The 19,311-nt window shown below is 37.6% G+C and overlaps 1 protein-coding gene across 2 annotated transcripts in view; it reads right to left on the bottom strand.

The window, feature by feature from the left end:
• The window catches only part of CCSER1 (coiled-coil serine rich protein 1), a 712,792-nt gene that overhangs the window by 569,641 nt on the left and 123,840 nt on the right, over window positions 1-19,311 (bottom strand). For both annotated transcript variants that reach the window (XM_026101188.2, XM_026101190.2), the window contains exon 4: window positions 14,974-15,067. In XM_026101188.2, the coding sequence (XP_025956973.2) occupies window positions 14,974-15,067 (94 nt within the window). The remainder of the gene's footprint in view (window positions 1-14,973; window positions 15,068-19,311) is intronic.

Below are 19,311 nucleotides of genomic sequence, written 5' to 3'. Positions count from 1 at the left end.
AACACGTATGGAAAAATAAGGCTTAGGATATAAAATTCAGCAACAGAACTGTGAGACCACGGTCATTGGTTGAGGACAAAAATCAAATATCCTCCTTAGGAATTTCCTATCCAGCCTCATCGGGCATGTAGGAGACTACCTGTGTGACTGAGACCTCCACGAAGGACAAAGCTTCAATTAATAAGCAAACTAGACTGTCGTACTCTGTAGGCTAACTAGAAACAATTTCAATGGCAATGACTACAGAAATAATTAACTTAAGGCCTAACAATTTCTTCTGTTAATACAAAATATTTAGACATTATATTCATGGAAGACAAACAAAATGAATTGTTTAAGGGGAGACATAGCAAGGGACCTAATCAGCATGCAAAAGTTTTACTTCTATTGAAGAACCCATCTCTCATCACTTCTTAAAAAGGAGTCTAGTAGGTCAAAAGGCATGTTGAGATTTTAAATGAACCTCATTTAAACAAACCTTGAATAAGTTTTTGTTCGTTTGTTCTTTTACATAATTGAATTCAAGCTCTCCTCAAACTACTTAGTGTAGAAAACTGTCAGTGATGAAGGAAGCTGTTTAAAGAAAAAAGGAGTAAAGTCTACATATTACCAACTTCTACACTGGTTGGATGATTAAGAATGAGCCAGGAACAATTCCTCTCATCGCTTCGGGAAGATAGAGGCTTGTATGAACTAAGTCTCAAGGGAGAAGAGTGCCTCCTGCAGGAGTTTGTTCTTGAAAATACAGTAACATTTTAACATAAATAAATGTACTGCACTTTGCTACCAACTTCGATTATCCTTACGATATAAACAATAATTTTGTAGTATCTTCAGATCTTTTTCTTTTGCCTCCATGCCTATCAACTACATGAAATTAAACAGCTGGGCTGCATCCCTATGTCTGTTTTGGGGAACTTTCTCATTAATCTTTTAATAATGTGACCTTTTGTTCACTTCAACTATGCTGCAACTAGTACCAATATTCTGAAGAAATTAATCCATACATTAGCTATGTGTAACTACACCTTTTCCTCAACCAGGCTACACAGTTTTGTCTTCTACCATATTTGTTATCAATACTGCAGTCGCACATTGTTTTAGCTGCAACTCAGTATATTAAAAGCAAGCAATGGCAACTGAATAGCTATAAAATTCGGTCTCACAGGAGGCACTGTATGGTCAAAGTCCAAATTCCTAGGACCAAGGTCACTTATGAATAAGCTTAAATCTAACGTGTATGATCCCACTAACTTCAGTGGGGATACTGATGTGCCTCAGGCTAAATAAATGCTTAATGCCCCACTGAGAAGCTTTCACAGCAAATTCTTCAAGGATGGAACGGTGCCTCTCTGCTTCCTGCAGGCAAGATGTCTTTCTTCTAGGTACTCTGTGATACATAGTAACATTTTCCCCAAAAAAAACTAGTGAAGAGGTTAACAACATGCATATATACCAAATGAATAATGTCGTAAAAGAGATCTGAATCCATAATGAACTTAAAAAAAAGAATGAAGGAGATACATGGTAAATGTAAAACATGCTGAATCATCCTTGATGAGATCAGAATATGAACAGAACAGTAAATACAGTGACCTAAATACTGATAGCAAAATTTCAAATGTATTTTGCAGCACTAAATAAAGGGACAAATCATCCCCACACATAATTAGCAAGCAGGTTGCTCTCCAAGGAATTCTGCCAGCTCCAGCATGCCTAACCTACAATTTAAAACTACAGCTAGCATTATTAAATAAAGAATCGTGGTGATTCAATTCTATAAGAAAAGAAACAAAATAGTCTACTAGGAGATGGGATTCTCCATTATTATATCTGAATACAAAAACTTGGTAATTTTATTAATTTGTCAGGTATCTAGACTTCTAAGCGTGGACGCAAGCAAGACTTATCTTTGGCCTATACTTCAAAATATAATACTTAATGAATATGTTGTCATCTGAAATCAAGAACTAACGAAGTTGGAAAGATCCATGCTGTTTGCATCATGCCTCAAATTGCCACTTGGGCAAGAATGTGAAGCAAAAAGAAGCCCAACAAAATACTTTTTTTTTTTTTTTTTTTTTTTAATAGAAAGCAAATGGAGATAGGTCAAGAGAAGAGCTACAGGTGCACAAGCAGAATTTCTGCATGACATCTATATGACAAATTGAACCTGCAAAATAAATGATTCCTTTTATAGGCTGGAGCTACAATCACAATAAATCCAAACCATCTCTAAGATGCATAGGCTCCTGCATAGTCTAGGAAAGCACAGAAAGCTGGTTAGGAAATAAGAGAGATTAAGACATGCTGCATATGAAATAGAGGTCCCTTTCCTCCCCCCTTTAAAAAGAACGTTATGTGACCTAAAGTAAGTGTCTTCTTTTATCTGTAGTTCTAAAATCAGTGCAAAACAAATGCTTTCACTGGAAGAAGGTACAGCCGCCTGCCTCCCTTCGCACACCTGCCACAGAGCCGGCTCCCCAATGGCTTATTATTCCACTACACCAGGAGAAAAAAACCTCCGGAGCTCTTCTTGCAGGTTACGCAAGAGTGCCAAACGTTGTGTGGGCAGATGCACCACTTCGCACACCTCTCCCTCGGTTCCTATCCGTGCTGCGGGGTTGCTGCGGGGAGCCAAGGGAGCAGCGCACAACCAAGCCGGCAAGCTTGCCGGTAGCATAGCTACCTGCCACCGGGAGCGCTGCCTGCCTACACGGTACCCCGGCACCCTTCTGAACTTCACATCCAATCTAGCATACGCTGGTGGTAACATGGGTAAGTAACACGGTATTGATGCCACGCTAGTTTAAATACGTAATTTACAACAAACGCATGTTGTCAGTGATGTTATTTTTAGAAGCTAAAGAAAACCTTTTCCTGAATGCTCCAATTCTGCAAAAACTCCAAATGAAGCTGAACAAACAAGCTAAAGATCAAGGAGGGAAGGAAGCAATGAAACCAAGCCTCAGAAATAGTTATTCCATCTTTTATTCATAGGGAATATGTAGTAGAAATATAGAGGCTTGTCAAAACTATTTTCTGTGAAATTAGCAGTTTTGGGGAAAAGCATGAGAATAAAAATAATATTACCACACAGCTGTACTTTTCTCTACTGCTTGCTTTTCAACAACGAAATGTATTTTTAAACTAAATTGCTTTTACAAAGAAAAACCTACGTGATTAAAAAAAAAAAAAAAAAAAAAAGTCCAGTCAGGAAGACATTCAACAGGTTAATCATGTTGCCTGGCCTTTTGACAGTCCACAAAATCACAATCAAAATAAGGAAAAGTTTATCACCACCACATTATTTTCATCTTGGTTTTTCAGGTCCTAATGCCTCTGCGGTTCCCTTAACCTTTGGAAAGATACCAGCTTAAATCTTATCTGTTAAAAAACAAACAAAAACCAAAACCAAACCCCATGAGCTGTGCTTGCAGTGCTGGAAACAGTCAGAGCGGAAGGAGAGGAGGAGCACACTATCTGTGCTGCAACCAAAAAGCACTACATGCATTTACAAGCAACTCTGTCGCATTTCTCACCCTCGCAGATTCAGCAGTTCCTGCGTGGCAATATGAAAACCTGTCACTTGTTCTGAAAAGTATGTTTCTGAAGATTTTGAATTGTTTGAGGAATTACAGCATATAAAATCTGAACTACAAACTGACCCCCTCAAAAAAAATGCCTTTGGTTTGTCTGTTCCATCAATCATGTTCTGCTAGTTCAAGCACACACACACACACGTGCTAACATAATCCTCCGCCTTCGCAACTGCCTGACAATTCATTCACTTTTATTTGCATCTTAAGTGGTCTTAATACCATACGTCTCACCAGAACTAACTGCTACGTCTTTTCCTCATCACACAGTGCATTGCCTACAGGAATATGGTTATTTTTCTTTTTTGTGCAGGCCTGAAAATTTCATTTTGACCACCGTTCATGATGAAAGAGAAACACTTTTCATGGAGCAAGAATCCAAGCGCTCTCAAGCTATCCATTCATCATACTACGTATTTGGAAGGGGGAAAACATACACTGGCAATCAGCTTCTCACAAACGCCTGGACCAGCTACTCTTAACTATCAAACTGATACATATTTGGTTCTATGAAAAAAGGGAAAATGAGATGGCTGCCCATAGATTCACTGTTATATAAATGTGTGTGTATCTTGTCTCTCACAGATTCATCAGCATACGTGGCATCCATGCTGCAAGAGCACTTGTTGCCACTTCTCAGAAGCACATTCTAAATATTGTGAATTGCAACTGCACTTCCCTCTTAATTTTAACTGGAAATAGACTCTCTATCCTAAAAATGTTACAATATTAAGGAAACGGGGAAAAAAAAAATCAGTTCAACAAGAATGACTGGTACTGATGTCATCCTCAGCACACTTAATGCATGGACTGTCCTTTTCAGATGACACTGGTGCAGAGGCAAGGAGATGCTTTGACAAACTTTCATTTTAAGGCTGTCCCCCATAGCAAGGGTTTTGTGGAAGAATTTCAAAAACAGGCAAGCGAGAAAGAGATAGCCTGGCAGTCTTCATTATGGACCAGATTGAACAATCCTAAAATAAACTTAAGTAAAGAAGGTGAAAAAGAGAGAGTTTCTTCACGCTCACCTTTCAGACTTAATCCCAAATTGTTCCTCTGGCAAAGACAAGTGTATGATTTCCTCCTTACAACAGGCTACACAAATCTAGCTAAGATACACAAGTGCAAAAGCAGGCACTTCTTTTGGGAGTCTCCTAGAGGCCAAAATCCTTCCTACAAAGCTCCGCTTTCTACCAACCTACCTCCAAAGCCTTCTTTCCCTATTGACCCACTTCCTACAGCTAAAACAAGGCTGCAGCAGATCTCAAGGCTTCTTCCCCTGCATGGCCCTTACTTGTGAATGCCTTCCTCCTCAAAAGAAGTTAAAAATAAAAACAGAAAGAAAAACTGACAAAACCCAAGCGATGTTAAATACTTGCCAGATTTCTCACGGGAACAAAGAGGGGACAACAGGGTCTCACATCACAAGAGACTCAGTTACAAAAAATACAACAATAAAGGCAAATAATATGTTCAAACACCACAAAAGATCTGATCCAATCTTTCAGTAATGATGTATGGTAGGTACAACTTTGCAAAGGTTTAAAAAATCATTTAAGTCCAGACTCTGGCTGATGAGTGTGATAGGCTCTTGCAGTACTTTTTTCTTCCTGCGATAAGTGTGTGTGTGGGGGGGGGAGCATTTTTTCAGGAGAAGGAAAGACAAAAGTAACAGTAGCAGTAACAGTAGCAAATGCATCAGCAACAGCAGTGTCTAGATCACTTCCTGGAACGAGATATGAATAGTAACATAAGTGGTCTCTAAAGATTATAATAACTCTAGATATCAACGTAGCTCCATCCCAATGGTACCTGAGAGTCTGTTAAACTTTAATGCCAAATCCTTGTGAAAATGGAAGTACCACTTTCTACCCATTACACGCAAATTAAGTGACTAGCGCAAGTCCTTGTAAACATCTTTGTAAACCCACTAAGCAGGACAGAGAGAAAAGCAGCATTTGGCACACTATTCAAAGTCAGTCATCTAAAAATGTCAAATTACTTTAAATTAGAGGGTACATTTTGATTTGTCCTAATGTTTATTATTGCATTTATTTTCTGGCTGCAGATATTATTAAAGAAGATGTTTCATCTCAGTGTTTGTATAAAAAGCAAAGGACTGACGGAAGGCCATATGCCCGAATTAATTACTGCCCTGGTTCTTTCAGTAAAGGAAGGCTGAGCATACCAGTTTGAATAAGGATTTGTAACTAAATGTCACACTGTAATTATGAAAGGGCAGGAAATGGAGATACAGACTCTGCTTCTAATTGCTCCACGATAAGTACACAAATGCATCTCACTCAAAGCATTCTCTCATGACCCTGGAGCTCAAGACTTGCTCTTTTGCCCTTCTTGACTATTTATGAAGCAGAAAGCTCTTGGCATCTAAATTATTGGTGTGATTTTCTGCAGTGCTGATCTTCTAACTGTCCCATTTAAGTGAACAGGATTTTCAAGTGCATATCATTAATGAAATTCAAATCGGCTAGAAAGGAACCAAACTTTCACCCACCATTTGAAAATGTCAGGCCCTCCCTCCTCTTCACACACAAAAAAGCATTAAACATACTATTTGCTCAAGAAACTGAGCATTTTCCTTGATCCACCGAGAAAGCTCAGCATAGGCAAATTATGTGTGATACCTCTGGCATGTTTTAAACATGTCCTGAAGGAAGCACAGCTAGAGGCTAGTGTCTCCGCGCCTCTTCTAGTTCATGCACTAGGCTCATCTGTAACTCAGCTTCTCAGGTAAAACAGCCTGAGAAATAGCCTTTAGGATAATATTAAATTGGTACCACTTTTATGTTATGATTTTTTTCTTCAGTTAAAATTGGAATTAGATTACACTATTCATTTACATAAATAGCAAAACAGCAATAGAACTCAATTAATTACTTCTTTTCCAGAGTATGGACCAGGGTGCCCCAGGATACTGGAGAACTAACCTTATATTAGACTATTATTTCTATTTAGTTTCGTTCCAATTTAATACAGTATTAACTTCTTCGGAGTGCTTTTTTCTTCTTCTCCTTGCTTTCAGCAACTTCTGCTTTAAGATTCCTAATATGTCTAGCCACAAGCAGGCAATGATTATTTCTGACTAACACAACTATGCTGTTTTCAGTTCATAATGCTACCTATTCTTTCACTGCAAAGCCCACAAATATCCCACTCCTATGTGCCCGGTGCTCTTTCAGAAGTTGTAGATCATGGTTAAAAGAGTTTGGAAGACAACAACTTTTATTTTATTCACTGGAGACCTTCAGCTACTCCATTATTGTGTCAGATTTATTGTATAATGCTTCAGGGGAAAATGTATAGCTGAGTGGAAAAGGTTGTTCTGGAAAGACAGAAATCCCTCCGCTTCTATGTTTTCTAGCTATGGAGAAACTAGGCTATTTCACAAATAACAGCACACAACACACTATACTTCCAAACGAATGCTATCTATTCTTCCACTAAAGAAAAAGTCAAATTGTTGGGTTTTAAATGTGAAACCAGTCTGGTCAGAGCTCTGGCTCATGCTGCTCTCCCTTTAAAACAGTTTCACAGCAGAATAGCAGGCATTGATTTAGGGAGTCTTTCCTCACAAAACCAAAAACTAACAAGAACTGATTTTTCTATTTTTTCTTTCTTTTTCAATTTTTATGAGACTATACAGTGAATGAAGCATGCATTAGTTTTTGTCACATTCATTACTAAAGCTGCTTCTTTTCTGCATTATCTCATTGCCTAAAATCTCCAGTCACGATCCAAGATGCTCCTGAACAAAATAATCCCTGCATCTCCTTTTCAGCAGAGATACACAGTTTTTTGTTACTTTACTGCCAAAATTTTTATTTTGCTCAAAATCTGTAATCGAATGTTATTATATACAGGAATTTCAAGCAGAAAACTGAAATGATGGCTGCCCTAGTTTAACCTGATATTTAACATATAAACCTCTAAAGGGTGGCATCTGGGGAAGACACAACTTTCAAAACACCTCTGTGGAGGGGTTTGGTGCCCTTCTCCAATTAAAAATCAAAACATGCCACCGCTTTTGTACACAGAGATATAAGCTGTTGCCAGTGAGACATTCATTAAAAAACTATTACCTTCAAATTATCACATTATCACTTGTCTTGATTCTCATCAGTTGGCTGACAAAAATATAAACTTATGATTTTTTTTCCTACTCTCTATTTGAAAGCAAGTTAAAAAAACTGCAAAATCTGCTTCCCTTGAACCGACAAGAATACATTTCATGGGCACTTTGTTAGACACTGGGAGATGACTTGGGAAACCAGGTCTGCTTTGCTAGAGATCTCAGAAAACCTCCAGCAAGCGGTATTTGCCCCTTTCAAGATTTTGGGCTGGGGTTACTCTCTTTCAAAACGAGACAACAGCTAACGAGACGAAGGTTGCTTCAGTGCCAGAGCTTCTTTCAGTGCCGGCTCTCGGGCCTGGCCAGCGGCAGCACCCGCAGGCTGCCCACCCGCTCCTGTCCGCCACACTGCTCAGCTTTTGACATGGGTTACCCTTTGGTTGGCTGCGGTCTGGCCCCGTAGCCAAAGGCACTCTGGACCTCCCGAGACCTGGGGCAAAACTCTCAGCAAGGCTAAACTGCCTATGTAAGCCCTGCTGAGCCACTTCTGTTTTTGTGGGGGTTTTTTGTTTTTGTTTTTTTTTTTTTAATAACTAAAACAGAGGAGCTCCAAACCTGCTGCAGAATTTTCACACTGCTTGTTCCCTCAAATTCCTGACTTTTACTTTCTAAGAAACAAGTGCACTGCATTTTTGGTGGTGAGGCTGCTACTTATGAATGCAATTAAATTGCTACAAGATTGTAGTTTGGTATGGTGATTGTAATTTGACATTCAAAATCAATATAATTAAGTTGTGCAGCCATATCAAAACCCCAAACTCTATTTCTACCTTACACTAGGAAGTTTGCAAAACTCATTCAATTATCTGCTAATTTCACAATGACCTGTTTATTAAAGAAAGAAAATCTAGTAGGAACATGTGACAGAAAAATAACCCGTGGGGTCTCATCTCTTCATTGACATTTTACTTTCCCTGCTCATTACTTCCAGTGCTAAACAGAAAACATACCGCATCATTACTTTTTAAACATAGAAAACACTTATTCAATAATCCTTTTTTTGATTTTATAGTTATACAGGAACAAGTGGTATAATAGTGATACTACTATATCAGAACTTCACGTGCTTATTCCTTTCAGTTACATTAACACAAAACTACGCAAAGAACATGCTCTTCTTTCTGAATATCCACTTATAAAGAAAGTAAAATACTATATAGGGCACATAATATCCATTTCCACCATTTCAAAATTCATTTTGTCACGTCAGTTATACTCTTTTACATCCATAAACCTGGAGCCCAGAAAACATTACCACTCAAGCAACCAAGCGAAGCATGTATTGCCACATACCTAAAATTAAACATGTACTTAAAAAGCTTCTAACATAGAAATGGGCATAAGTTAGCTTTGAATGAGAGCACAAAATGTGCCCTACCTCTGAAAGTCTTCATTTTTTAAGAGCTGAAAAATATTTAGACTGATACTAAAGTACATTTTCATATTTCAATTCTCATCCATTCTTTTCCAGCAAGTGAAACAATTCATTTCTGAAATACACTGGATGAAATAACTATGCTTTACATGCTTGTTGTATCACTGCTTTACAGATGAGGCTGAGATATTAAATCTGAAATGACTAGAGACAAATCTCTTCTAAAAATGACAGCAAACTACATTACTCAAACCTATTCAGCAGACATTCAAGTAATAATATGATGGACGCAGCAGGACAATCTGGGTACACAGCTAGTCAACACTGCACTCTCGAACAGCCACTGCCTAGTTCAGACCCTGATGTTGGGAAGACACGCAGATGTGCTTAATATTGTTCACAGTAAGCATTCCTACTGATTTCAGCTGCACCACCTAGTACAAATCCCAGGCGCATGCACCTACCTTTGGGAAAACAGGGTTGGTGGTAGTAGTTTTATGACATTTTAGCAAATAGTTAAGAAATTACAAAATACTTCGGATATCTATGGCTTTGTGAACTTACAGAAAAGGCATTTGCTGTAGTCATAGTTAAGCAACAAAGCTAAACATATAAAAACAAATATTTAGTTTTTCAATAGGCTATGCATAACGTAAGCAAACAAATCATCCATATTAACGTGCACTGCTTTAATAAATTCTCCACTGCTTACATCACTCAAGATAAAGGTCTTGATTACATATGTGAGTAATCAATACTTGGAATCAAATAAGCCATGTTTCACCAGTGAAAATGAAAATGAGTAAGGCTAAATTAATGCTGTCACTTTCTATAAACAGTCAATGGTTTCCCGCTACACAAACCACTAATTTCATTATTTTACAACAGGAAATCAAAGCTGTAGCGTATTTTAAAAGTCTAATTTACTTCAAGTAATAAAAAGACACCCTCAAGGGTCATCATGTTTGTCATATTGTGCCTAGTTTTAAACATTTCAGCTTAAGAACAGTATGTAAAAATCTAAGCAAATCAGGCTGGTTAATATTTAGTATTTGTATGCAGCAGTACTCTCCACTACCCAACTACTATATGAATATTATTTCATTAAATTTCAAAGCAATTGTGTGAGGTGGAACAATAAATGTCTGTCTTACATTCTCGATGAAAAACAGAAGCAAAAGTAGTAAATTAATATAGCAAACTCACCAACAGAGAAAGGTTCAAAAATGAAGGATTCCTGACTTTTAAAGCCATGTTAAGGCTATTCGGCCATAGAAATCTACATCTAAAGTAGCAGCTCTGTACCAGATTTGCAGGGCTCTCCTCAATTATATAGTTACATAATAAAAACATTTTTTTCTTAAGATTTTTGGTTTTTTGCTTGTATGAAAGATCTGCAGTGGAAGCACCTACATTTTAAAGGTACCGTACTGTACCAAAATAAACTCTCCACCTGAATTCTGGGTATTCTCTTTCCATGGTTTATCAAAGAAGAAGAAAGAGAAAAAGTTACGGATACACTTGTATTTCTAGTATTCATCAGGTTTCATAGCGCCTTTTTGCAGGAACTCCATTCCATGGGGATGCTGCTGGAGGGCAACTAGCATCACCAGGGAAAAGCTGAGAGGATGGAACAGGGACACAAGGAAAAAAGTAGTTGGGGTAATAAAAAAAGAAAAATTGCAAACACCACAAATCCAAAAGATCTGTCTCTTTTTCTCCTCTCGAGCTCTGTATTTTAACTAATAAACAGTTCCATATTTTGGACAACCTCCCCTTGTCTGCCAATGGTCTCTTAGCTCCTATTTTAAAATTCGCTCCTTAATAACCACATTTCTCCCCAAAATCCTTCCAACAGTGTCCAATTTTCTACTCATAAACAGTCACTAAAATTATGATAGACCACAATATCATAATTATTTGGTTTAACTACCAAGCTATTGTCAGCTTCAGTAGAAATCCAAAAAGACATATCCTCACCCTAACAGATTCTATACTTTTCAACAACATCAGTAAAAGCTGAAGCTATTGTAAATCTGGCCTTAACTGATGAAGTTTCTTAAAACCTGGAGCTGCTAACAGTAGTAAAGAAGCTTTCTCAATTTACCATTAACCAACCCATCCACTGCGCTTACTAGTCATGGCACTATGCTGGAGAATGGCCGTGTTCCAATGTCACAGCTTGCTGCAAACAGCCTCCCAACAAAGGAGCATTTACTGATATTCAAGTCAAAGGTGTGATACTAGTCCTTCCTTGCCTGTAATTTGACGTTTTAGAGATTTTCCTGGGAACGTGAAGAATAAGAACTTGCCTGATTCATCAGGTGTCCCTCTGTAAGAATCTAAGAACCAAATTCATTTTCAATTATACCTCTTCATAGTTTATGTATTTACTAAATTATTGAAATGAACTTTCCTTGGAATATTTCCTATTACAGTAATTCCCCACAGAATTCTTTGTAAGAAGCCAAAGTTCAATAATGGGGCACAAGTGAATTGTAATATGGCTCCAGGACTGATGATCTTAATTAAAAAAAAAAAAAAAAAAAAAAAAAAAAAAAAAAAAAGCCATAATCAGAATCAGTATGTAAAACATCAACGGGATTTTAATTGCACTACAAATATCACAATAATGTTGGTATGTTTGAATTCTAGAAGGGGACAATTTTAAGATTTTCATGCAAAAAACATCTTAATGTCATATTCAGATGCCCATCAATACCCACATTTTGATAACAGATCTGGAAGCATACACATTAATTCCCAGCCGACTTCAGTGTAATACACATGTGAATGTCACAAATACAGACCCCTTTGTACTATCAGAGGAACTTAAGGAACTTCTTAAAACTGTTAATGAATACTGCTACAAAACTGTTTAAATATGTAAAGCTTACATAGCTCAGGCCTAAGACCTGTATACAATGGGCAGTAAATACCAACAGGAAGATGAGGCTGACCAACCTTTACACATCTTTGTATGTCTAGGCTTGTCTTGAATGATTTTGGTAAAGCAAGCTATATATGAAAGATCAAGTCCATTGCCTTAAAGGGCTTTTAAACAAATCTTAAAAAAAAAAAAAAAAAAAAAAAAAAAGCTATCAAATTACTTGATGTAATCTTTTCTCAGGCAGGTCACATACTAGAAGAATTAAAATAGCCGCTTGCTTTATATAACCTCCAGTAGAATATCAAATACTGTCAGAACTACTGGTTCATCTTCAGTGAGCTATCTATCATCATCTTGTTTATGAAGGATGCAAGATTAAAGATCTTTTAAAAGTATGCTGCATCTCAATTATCTGCAAGAGCTGATAGGTGCATGCCCAAAAATACTATCACTTCCATTCTGATGGGCTTATAAAAGTTTAAAGCTCTGCATTAAAGTGATTGTATATCTTGCATGTGAGCGCTTGATCACTTCTATATTTAGCTGCTTATAAAAAATGGCATCAATAATATTTTATAATGTTTTCAAACTGCAGTGGGTCAGAGGAATGCTAATTAAATATGAATGGAGTGGTCTTTTGGGAAAAAAACAAGCCCCAAAAATCAAAACAAACAGAATAGATTGATTTGAAATTACTAAAAAGAATTTTGTTTGAAAAGCATTAATCCTGAAAGTGGGCCACACTTTAATATAGCAATCAAAACAGCAACCTGTCAAAGAGGTTTAGACGTTGGTGTCTAATTTTAGGGGTTTATGTACTTCAAGTGCCAAAAATCTCTAAAAATCAAGCCTTTTATTTCAATATCTAAAAATGGATTAAGATGATGACTTTTAAGCAACAAAGTCTAACCATTTTGTGCCAGACCCTAAGCCAGTATAAAAAAATACATCAGCTTAAATTGGAGAAGTTCTGTCAACTTATACTGTGGATCTGTCCTTTCAACTCTTTATTCTAATTACAGCAGCGACAAAAAAGCAAATTCTGTATTTTCTGTGGCTAACAGCAACCATGAACCAAACAAATCACAGAGCAAATATTAATAAAATGCACACCTTTGTGTTTATAAAGATGATGCATATACTGCAATGTGAGCCTCTACGTTAGCGCTCAAAATACAAATGGTCATCGTTCTTCAAATTGCAGTGTAGATATTTCTGTTTTAAAAGCCTCTTATCTGCTCTGGATAATAAGCCAAGAGCAGAAAGATTATGTACCATATCACACCTCCATCTTAATTATTTTCCATTAAGTGTAACGTCGTTTAGGCATTAGGATCTTAACTGTTCCAGAAGCTGCTATTTAACCTTTATAACAACATGTGGGACATAAATTTTCTATCACTGTTAACTGAATGCTTTATAAAGAGAAAAGGAGAAAACACAGGTGAGACAAAGTACAAAATGTTAGCGAAGTTTATTTACGGAAAATGGTTCTGCCAGTGAATTCATTTCCAAAATGACCAGGGAATGAGTAAGTCTAAAATTATGATTTCTCATAAAAAGTAAGGCTTGTTTTGGAGTTTTTTGACCCATGTTTCTACACCCATGAGTTGTCTTTCTGTAAACAGTTAGTACCATTATTCAGGACTGCTTAGAAAGGGCACTTTTCTGGGTAGTTAATTTGTTTCATCGTCCAACATATAGCTCTCAGTAACTTAGGAAGCTATGGTCACTTTGCTGCTACAGCCCTGCATTTCCACTGGTTACTCTGCCTTCTACCAACTATTATGGCAGAGTAGGTTAAATTTTTTTCCTAAAAGCAGATATGCAGACAGGTTTTAAAAGCACAATACAATGATAAAATACAACCTTTATAGAACTATCATACAGAGAACAACCGAAACTGCAGCAAAATTCAACCAGCTGAGCTGCAACCATTGCTAAATTTTTAGCAAAGGAGGGACAAGAACTGAAGTTAGCACACAGCTGCAGGCACATCTGTCATAACTCTCTCACCCCCGCCACATGAGTGTCTGAGAATATGGCCTCTAGGTACCTGCACATGTGGATGGAGAAACAAGTGTCGGAAAACAGCAGGCCAAAGAGAGGTTCAGAATAATTCCCGCTTATAAACATACCAGTGTCACAACAGTGTATCACAGCAGAACACTAACACAGAGCACAGTAATTTTAAGTCTCTCTGAAACCTTTGGAATTAGTAGGACTCTTCCTGTTTATGGACTACATCATTCTATGTCGCAGCAAAAGGAACACAAAATTCCCCGCTGTAGGTGACACCACATACCAAGACCTTGTTTCTTATGATACTTCATACCAAGACCTTATTTATTATAAAACTGTTCTGAATACGCCTTGAGTTGACCTTGGTTATTGTTATTAATCACTGCAATTCTAGTTAATTCAAAGTGTAACAATGCTTTAACCAACCATGAAAGAAAGGATCAAGTTATATCCAAGTCTCAAGTCAAAGCTTCTTACATTTGAAGCATACCATTCTGGAACACACAAAACGGGATCATAATTTTATCAGCAACAGTCTTTTTGTTAACTGCCCAGGAGGCAGCAGTCATTTTAAATATCCAGAACACCAAATGGGTCTGTTTTTGTGGCTGCATAATTGGAAGTCTTCTGTGTCTGCAAAAATCATTTCCATCTGATAATGGACCACATCAAGTGATCTATGGGAAAAGGTCAGATCCTCAGCAAAGACAGCATCGCAAACAGTGATAAGCAACAGATCAGCAAATGCCAGCGTATAGAGTATGTCTTTGTCAAATGTCAAAGGCATTTAGAACTATGATGCTACAAAATGCATACTGCTCTTCCCTTCATAAAGGAACTTCTTTGCTATTTCCAAGTAATTGTACTGAACACATTTCCTCTGTACTTCTAAAAATATAATACCTAGCTGAAAATATCCAGCATTTGTCTGACTTACCAGAACGATGATGATGTTGCTCTTCTAGGAACTCTAAGTCAAGCATTAGGTCATCTTCATCCAGCTCGCAAGAACCCAAGTTATTCAAGACATCCTGATATAAAAAATAAAAGTAAGCGTTTAGACAGATGGGTAACCAAACTCTTCTGCACAATATAATCAGGAATCAGATCTGGGAAATCAGTTTGAAGAGTAGGTACGGAAAATTTCTCTATTAACTTTGGACCACTGGGAAAATTTATGAACTATCCAAGCAGAAACGTATTTGTCACTATTCTCTGGTACTAAAAGGACCTTGAATATTTAACTAAAAAACAGAATTATAAATAACGCTGTCCATATAATTTTCATTTTTTATACCATTTAACTTCAGTGATAATTTATATCTTTGTAAGTTGAATCATAACTTTTTATGGTGCATAAAAAAGGTTATTCTTAACGTAACATAAAATTATCAGTACTTGTTTTCCACTAAATTTTTATTTCTAAGCACTGTATGCTCTTACTAATACTCTCTGAAGAGAGAATTACTGTTCTACTTATCCAAGGTATAAAGAAACACAAATTTAGGATACACAACAAATTCAGGCAAAAAGAATCAATTCATGAATTATTAAGGTGGGTGTAAAGGCTTATTACACTGTCAGAGAAGAAAGCTTGAAATATGAGATGTAGCTGGCTACTTCTCCACTCCCTTTTTATTATTCGTTTTATTTTCTAAGTTTCAACTACAAACAGATAAGTGGGGTTTATACAATACATCTTTTGAAAGTGGAAAGGGGTGTGACGACTACATTCAAAAGACAGTGAAAGAGTATTCCCATGTATATTCAGTTTATGGTCAAGCATTTCTAATTAGTATGATATGAGGAAAGGATGGCAACTTAAAAAATGGGGAATAAGTAGTATCACGTACTGTCAGTTACAGGCTCTACTGGATTTCTTTTGACTTGATAATATCATGACATTTGTAATTTTTTCCTACAACGATAATTCATGCACTCTCCAGCTGGCATTCTGTTTGCAAATTTGCAGTGATACTGCAACAGGCATAACTCTTCAGTCCATCCACAGGCAAAAATCCTCTTAAAATTAGTCAATCCTGCATCAGATGTTGGCTTTCTATGTCCCAAATGTTCCCCACGTGGATCTAATCCAAAGAAAACTGGAAATCAGTGTATACGAGTCTGGGTGGTCATTCTAATGTAGCAAACTGTTCATGAGGCTAGAGGTTTCTCAGTAAAGATTAATTTGCTGTACAGAAAGCAGAGAAATAAGTATATGCAGTAGTATACATCAAACTAGCAAATGACCTTTTTGACTTCGAGTTCAAAACGTATTTTTTTTTATGTTCCTTCTAATTCTTTGAATTAGAATCCCTCCCCATAACAGATGTCAATTCTTATTTCTACTCACAACCTATACTCATTCATCATTTGGAGTAACAATCTCTGTAAATTGTTTGCTCTTTTTCAGAGCAACGTACAAGCAACACAAGGACTTTTTCTTGCGTTCTTTCCCCTAAGTTACCGCAACTGCTAGAATACCTCTTCTGAGATACAGAAACGATTGCTAATGCTGCTGCTACTACTTTTACAGATGCCAACTACAGAAAATTACAATCGTGAAGTGCAGAAACCTCTGCACATTCACCGAGCAGTATAGCACAAAACGAAAATAAGTACCATGTAACCATTACAATCGCATGAAACACAGACCCATCTTAATCCCTTTATTTTACTGCTCAACATTTAACTCACAGAGTGGCTGGCAAACCTGCTTCAGAATGACTGTTTTCCTCATGCCAATGAAACACAGACGTTCAGTAATCATTATGTATTACTATACAGTAAACAAGCATAAAAATAAAACATGAAAAATGCTTTACTTTGTTTCAAGTTATTGTATCCAGTACTCTTACACATACAAACTTTTCTAGTCTGGATGTACTTTTAAGACTAACAAACCCAAGCCAAAACTACTTAACAAAAAAAAAAAGGGGGAGGGAGGCAGGGGGAAGTAGCCTCTATTAAATGAAAGTGGGAGAACACACATACCTCAATGTTATAGCCTGGAACTTAAATAGCTTTTGATTCACTAGTTGGAGCTAGTGAAATACTGAAGACTGAAAGTCTCATTTAGGGCTCATTTGTATCCTTTAATACCTAAATATCTTTCAAAATAGTAGCAGCAAGACACTTAAAAATTTGTACTCTGTTCTTCCTCACAAACTCATAGTCTGAAATACTTGGGAGATTGCACATGGAAATGCAGTGATCCAGAGAACGACAGGGCTAGTGTGACACAGCCTTAACCGACTGCAGCTTTGACAAGGATCTGCTCCGATCCTATCAAAATACTGAGCTCTCCAGAAAGATTTAAAAAGGCAACAAAACCAACAAAAAACGCTATTTGACTTGCGAAAAAACAAACAAACAAACAAAAATTAAATTTTCTAAATAGAAGAAACTCCAGGAAACCAAGTAAGATGAAACAAACCCAAGAATTTGTATAGGAGTCTTCCCTGCACACTATGGCCTTTGAGGAAGGTCTTTGCTTTCAGGGACTTTTGGAGCAGAAGCAAACTGTACCCTCCTGTCCCTGCCGAGGAAGCCCCTCAGCTTCCCAAGGAGGCCAGCGTGCCCCCAGCCCCTCACAGCAGCCCCCTGCCTCCCGGCTTGGCCTGCGGGCTCCCAGCTGCCTCCCCAGTAGGGCTGCGCCTCCCACGCCTGCCCTCTCCTACGACCCGCTCCAGTTGCACGAACATTAGGTGAGATACAAGTGATGCTGAAAAGCTCCCTGAGATACATTTCCTCTTAAAAGTATCTCTGCCAGGGAAACAATCTCTCTCTTTAGCCAGGAGTTCACTTGACTACTACTTTTTCAAGGAACAAGTCACGAAACTTGGAACAAACAGATGAAACAGATTAATATCCATCACAGCTAGAATGAACACTTGACATGGAGAGCGCCTCTATTTATAGATGTGCCAATTATGTTAATTCAGCTGCTTCCTTGCTTTAGTCATCCACCACTGAGGAGAAGCATTTGTTTGCAATAAGTCATCCCAGAGATGTAAAACAGACACAAGCTCATGAACAGATATAAAAACACAAACAGAGAAACATTCATAGGGTTCCTGGGGCTACCCTAAATGTACTTCTTCAGAGAAGATCATAAAAGACCCACCGAATGGCCCACCAAACTCCACAGAACAGATGAGCGGTGCGGCTGTGAACGCAGCCCTGTGTCCCTGCCTCTCCGCCTCCTCGCTCGACTACCTTACCTGTAGTGCTCCCTTTGCTTCTCTTCCCCACTGTGCTACAACAATTAGCAACAATTTTAATTTCTTTTTAAGTTTAATATTTCTTGACCCTTTCCCCACTCTCCTCCTAAACACTGCTACTACGTTCTTCAAATAACAACACAATTAAATAAAAAAAAAGAGAGAGATCAAGCCCTAAACAGTGTTCAAAGTGAAGAGTTTCAAGGCTTTGTTATATAAAGAGAAAGAACTGAACACTTTTATCAAGCCTCCAAGGAAACGTTCACTATCTTTTTATGGTGACACACCATTTATTTGTTCCAGGAGGCAAATCATTTTGTGAAGGCAGCAGCTCTGCAGCAAAAACCTCTTTATTGGCTTTGTAATAGCTTCCTAGAAGCTTTAAGACATTTTTCCTATTTCTGGTGTCTTTGTTTCCCACTTGACTTCTTCCACCGTTTTGCATTTATAACGGTGTTGAAATTCACACAACTGTGTTTATCTTTTTCAGTTTATCTAAACATTTGTTATACCACAATGTCTCTGCCTGTGTGGCAGCATCAAAAATTGCAACACGTGCCCGGATCAACCCAAGCTGATCAGCTGCTGCAAAGAAATACCCAGTAGAGTCAATCCCTGCAGTGCTCGTTTGGGTAGAAGTTCAGTGCAACACCAGATATAAAAAAGTGCTGAACACAGCCCTATTCAGACTGTTTACAGAGCACTTTTATCATGGTCCTCAAGTACATATAATCTAATACATCTGTCCTGATACCATCTCCCTTACTGTTATTTCAACAGATCAGGAAGTAAAACAGAGAAAGCTGAAGGGACTCGTCTAAAATTCTGTATGGAAGAAGTGCGTGGCAGAAGAGGGAATAAATTTAGGTCTACAGAATTATGTCCTACAAAACACTGCCTTGCAGCCACTGTTAGCAACCTTCTCAGTTATGGAGGAAGAGGGGAAAGAACACATTGTAACTTGTGAGAGGTACATGGGAATAGACCTTCTTAGCTGATCTTTTCACTATGTCTCAGTTAGAGCTTTTCCTCATTTTCCTGTTTAAAATAGA

This window comes from Dromaius novaehollandiae, chromosome 4 (genome assembly GCF_036370855.1).
Source record: "Dromaius novaehollandiae isolate bDroNov1 chromosome 4, bDroNov1.hap1, whole genome shotgun sequence".
Lineage (NCBI taxonomy): Eukaryota > Metazoa > Chordata > Aves > Casuariiformes > Dromaiidae > Dromaius > Dromaius novaehollandiae.
Note: the sequence above shows the minus strand (reverse complement) of the source record. Positions and strands in the feature narration are given on the sequence as shown.